General features: G+C 46.2%; 1 protein-coding gene across 1 annotated transcript in view; it reads left to right on the top strand.

Moving 5' to 3' along the window:
• The window catches only part of AKAP14 (A-kinase anchoring protein 14), a 25,134-nt gene that overhangs the window by 18,043 nt on the left and 2,108 nt on the right, over positions 1 to 4,983 (top strand). Inside the window, exon 4 of the mRNA XM_059386185.1 lies at positions 3,573 to 3,752. Within this exon, the coding sequence (XP_059242168.1) occupies positions 3,573 to 3,752 (180 nt within the window). The remainder of the gene's footprint in view (positions 1 to 3,572; positions 3,753 to 4,983) is intronic.

Genomic DNA, 4,983 nt, shown 5'->3' with positions numbered 1-4,983 from the left:
CTCTCTGCCTGCCTCTCTGCCTACTTGTGATCTCTCTCTGTCAAATAAATAAATAAAATCTTAAAAAAATAAAAAATAAAAAAAAATAAAATGAACTAGTCACAGGGCACTCTTGGCTCAGTTGGTGGAGCAATGTGACTCTTGATCTCGGGGTTGCGAGTTCAAGGCCCACACTGGGCACAGAGATTACTTCAAATCTTTAAAAATAAATAAAAAAAAAATAGTCATGGCGATGGGGCACCTGGGTGGCTCAGTTGGTTAAGTGTCTGCCTTTGGCTCGGGTCATAATCCCAGGGTCCTGGGATGGAGCCCCGCGTCGGGCTCCCTGCTCGGCAAGGAGCCTGCTTCTCTGTCTCCCTATCCCTGTTGTTCCCCTACTTGTGCTCTCTCTCTCTCCATCAAATACATAAATAGAATCCTTAAAAAAATACTCATGGGGATGAAAAGCACAACAGAGAAAGTAGTCATTAGAGTGTCATAATTTTGTATGGTGACAGACCTAACGTGATCATTTCATAACATACATCAATATTAAATCACTACGCTGTACACCTGAAACTAACAGAACACTGTATGTCAACTATAGCTCAACTGAAAAAAGATTCCACCTGCTCACTGAGGCCTTTCCTGGTCACCTCATCTAAAAGTGCAACCCGTTCTCCTGCCCTGATTTACTTTTTCCCTTAGCATTCAGCTCTACCTAAGATACTAGATTTTACTTACTTACCCTTTGTCTTTCTTCCACCTACAGATTATATAGACCATAAGGGCAGAAGCTTTTATCCAATTCTCTGTCCCCAGCTCCTAAAAGGTCACACACACAGAGATGCTCTAAAATATGTGTTGAATACATGAACAGATTTGTTCTTTCCATACCATTATTTGTTCACAGATGAAGAGCTTACATACTGCGTAGGACCATTACGAGGATAAGATGATTAGAAAGTAGAAAGTTACCTGAAAAGTTAAAAGCTCTATAAAGCTACTGACAGAAAATTGAGCCCTGGAAGCGATGTCTCTCCTCCGGGGGTCAGACATCGCTGACGGAGAGCTTTCTCAAGCTTATTGCAGATTTCCCAGAATTCACCGTACACCAGGGGATCGCAAATGAGTAGTTACCATTTCCTGAGCATCACTGTGTGTCGAGTACTAAGTACTTCACATGCATGATCTCATCTAATCCCCACAACGGACCTGCGTGTAGGTACATGAGTGTACCCATTTTACAAATTAGAAACCCTGAGGTTCAGAGAGGTTGGACAATTTGTCCAAAGTCTTAAAGACTGTATTTCTTTATTTCAGAAAGAGAAAGTGTGCACGAGCGAGGGGAGGGGCAGGAGGAGAGGGAGAGGTAGAGAATCTCAAGCAAACTCTGCCCTGAGCATGGAGCTCATGATGGGGCTTGATCCCATGACCCTGGGGATCATGGCCTGAGCCAAAACTCAGTCAGACCCTTAATCGACGGAGCCACCTAGGCGCCCTGGTCCTAAGTCTTTCTGATCAAGCAGCAAAATAAAGTTTTGATCACAGGTCTGATATACTTTGGCCACCGTAGTAGGAAAGCTCTTTCTTTTTTTCTTCAAAGTAGGAAAAGTTCTTTTTTTCTTCAAAGATTTTATTTATTTGAGCATGTAAGAAAGTGAGTGAGCATGAGTGGGGGGAGGGGCAGAGGGAGAAGCAGACTCCCTCCTGAGCACTCAGGGAGCCCGATGTGGGACTCGGGGCTCTATCCTGGGACCCTGGAATCATGACCGGAGCTGAAGGCAGACACTTAACTTACTGAGCCACCCAGGTGCCCCTGAAAAGTTTCTGATGACAAAAATAATGCAGAGTTTTACTATCAGTGAAAAATGCAAATTCACAAGATTCTGAGGTATTACAATGTGAATAGGAATGATGAAAGCTGGTGTCCAAAGGCTCGTGTGTTTTGGGGAGGGAATAGGTACAATTACGTGTTGCCAATGGGCACAATTAGTTTATTCTCTCAAGGAACACAATCTGGCAACAGGAATATACAAATAAGTTCTTTATATGAGAAAAGTTGGAAAATCCCCAATGCCTACCACCAAGTTAAAATAATTTTTATAGTAAAATAAGACATTATAAAAAAAAAATTCCCCAGTGAGCAAAATGACACAAGGTAGAAAATGAAAGCTCCCCTTTGACCCCCACAATACCCAGTTCTACTCCCTTGAGCGTCACTTACCATTGATAAGAGTTTTGGGCATGTACTTCCAGGTGCCTGTTGATTTTGAGTGTCCAATAATATGTAATTGGCTAAGCCATCCATGGGAGAGTAGCACAATGAGAAATTGTTTCCTGGAAGCGAGTATATGAAGCAATGTTATGTAAAAATGACAAAATACAAGATTAACACACACTCACTGGAGCTACGTGAGAATCAGCTGCCTGAACAGTGATAAAAACGGGGACCCCTCCGATGGTACAAGGTCTTTGGTGGTGTAACAGATTAAACATTAGGGCTGAAGAAATATATTCACACAGGAAGGCTGGAAAGAAAGGCATGCTCCAGTGGGTCGCCAAGGGTTAACCAGCGAGCTCCTTCACTAATAGGCATGACAATCTGTGTAAAATACAATCCTGATCTCCAGGAATCTAGAGTCTGGGGCTCCTGTCTGGGTGACTGAAACAATCAACTTAAGTTTGAAAGAAAGTAAACTGAGGGAAAACGCCAACCTGTTTTTGTTTTTGTTTTTGTTTTTTTAAGAGGGCCTGAAATCTTTTAGCCATCTCCCTCTGACTGGCCCTCCGCACATCACTGAAACTGTTAGACCATCCTACTTCCTTCCTTCTGTGGCCCTTCAACTCAATTCAGGGTTTTTTGTTTTTTGCTTTTCTGTGGAAGCTTCCTGTGCCCCCCAACCCAAGGGGCTTCAGTCGAATTGAACTTAGGGTGCTGGAGCTGTACTGTGACTTCTCCAGGCCCTAAGCGCTAGTGAGATTTGTGCTTTTGAGAGAAAAACTTCTCCAAGGGGGTCAAATAGGGATCCGAGGGGTCTGGAGGATCTTAGCGCCTGCCTCATTCCTTTCCTAAACTTACTTTGTATACCACCGATGGCTGCACTGAAGTGAGTTGGATTTTCAGAAACAGCTTGTGAAATCGGCCCCATTACTTTCCAGTCACACCTTTAGGGCTCCCAAGGAGTGAGCAGAACACAGGTTCCGATCACATTCGCATTACTCTCCAGTTAACCACGCTTGTCTCCCGAGTTAAGGGCCCAGAGGGAGGTCGCATGTGCACGTGTGTGTGGCGTGCGTGGGGCGTGCGTGGGGCGTGCCTGCGCCCCTACGCATCTGAGCGTGGCCTCTGTGTTCCAAAGCCCGATCTCCAGGGATGTTGCATTCGTCACTCATGCGGGCTCCGCCTTTGCTCTCCTCCACTTGTGGAGATAATTGGGAGTTGACTCTAGTTTGAATCCCAATCCGAAAGGGTAGAAATGGATGCCCGAAGCCAGGCTGTAACCCCTCCTGTTGTGTGTTGCCTTTACCTAGAGGACTCGAATGGGAAGTTTGCTTTTCTCCATGTGCTCTTTCTCTTTTATATGAAACAGACGTGGGAGTATCAGGACCGCTGGGTGCACTACACACAGTTTATAGAGCGGGAAGACCGGATTCACAGCTACCACTACATCTACTGTGTACGCTGGAGCATCCCAACCGCTAAGAGACCCATGCCGCCAGTCACTGCCTCTGCCTTCTTCACCATCAAGATCACCAAAAACAAACCTCCAGTAAGCTCTTCCTTTTCTCCCCCTTTCACTTAGATGAGACCTCAATGAAAATGGAGACGTCGCTTATCAAGGTCATCGATGACCCCTTCTTTGTAAAACTCAAGTCCTATTTCTGTCCTCATCTTGCTTGGCCAATCTACAGCACTCACCAGAGCCGCTCACTCCTAGCTTCATGAAATGTTCCATTTGGCTGCTAGAACCACACACTATTTGGGTTTTTCTTCTGCCTCACTGCCCATTCCTTCTCAGTCTCTACTGGTCTTGAACCTGTCCTCCATACTCTTCTCCTTGGTGGTCTTACTGCCTCCTGGCTTTAAATGCCACCTCTAGCTTATGCTTTCCACATCTGACCTCCAGCCCAGACCTCTGCCACTCGGATGTTTAATAAACATCTCACTTAAACTGAACTTCCAATTTACCCTTCCCAACCTGATCTGCCCGCAGACCTCTCATTTCCATTTGTGGCCCAAATCCTTGGCATCACCCCTGACTCCTGTCCCTCATATCCAACACATTAGGAAATCCTATTGGCCCTATCTTCAAAAATAGGTCCTGAATCCAGCAACTTCTTACCATTCCACTTCTACCACCTTGGTACGAGACACCATCATCTCTTACCAAGACTGTTCCAATGGCCTCTTAATTGGTTTCCCTGCTTCCACCCTCGCCCTCGTCGTGTAGCTTTCCAAAACAGCAAACGCCTGCCAGAATGAGCCCGATAAAATGAAATTATGTCACTCCTTTGTTTAAAATGTTCCCATGTCTTTCTCTAACTCCGAAGTGCATGCATGTTAGCTGATCTTGTTGAAAGGAAGATTCTGACTTGGCAGATCTGGGGTGGGGCCCGAGACTCTGCATTGCTAAGAAGCTCCCTGGTGGTGCTGCTGCTGTGGGCCCGGAGTACACTGAGCAATGAGGGCCTCTACCGGGCCTTGCGAGGCCTGGTCCCTTGTTATTGCTCCTCCCTCTTCTCCCTCCCTCCCTCCCTCTCCTCCAGCTGCTGTGATCTCACGGCTCTTTAATAACCCAGATAGAGACCCCTCCCAGGGCCTCTGCACCTGCTGTTCCTGCTGACCTTCTTCCCTAGGGACACTCTTACGTCCTACGTCACACCTTCTTCCCTAGATAGAGACCCACCTCTAGATAGAGACCCACCTCTATCTTCCCTAGATAGAGACCCATCTCAGGGCCTCTGCACCTGCTGTTCCTGCTGACCTTCTTCCCTAGGGAC

This window comes from Mustela nigripes, chromosome X (assembly GCF_022355385.1).
Source record: "Mustela nigripes isolate SB6536 chromosome X, MUSNIG.SB6536, whole genome shotgun sequence".
Taxonomy (NCBI): Eukaryota; Metazoa; Chordata; class Mammalia; order Carnivora; family Mustelidae; genus Mustela; species Mustela nigripes.
This window is presented reverse-complemented; position numbering and strand designations above follow the sequence as displayed.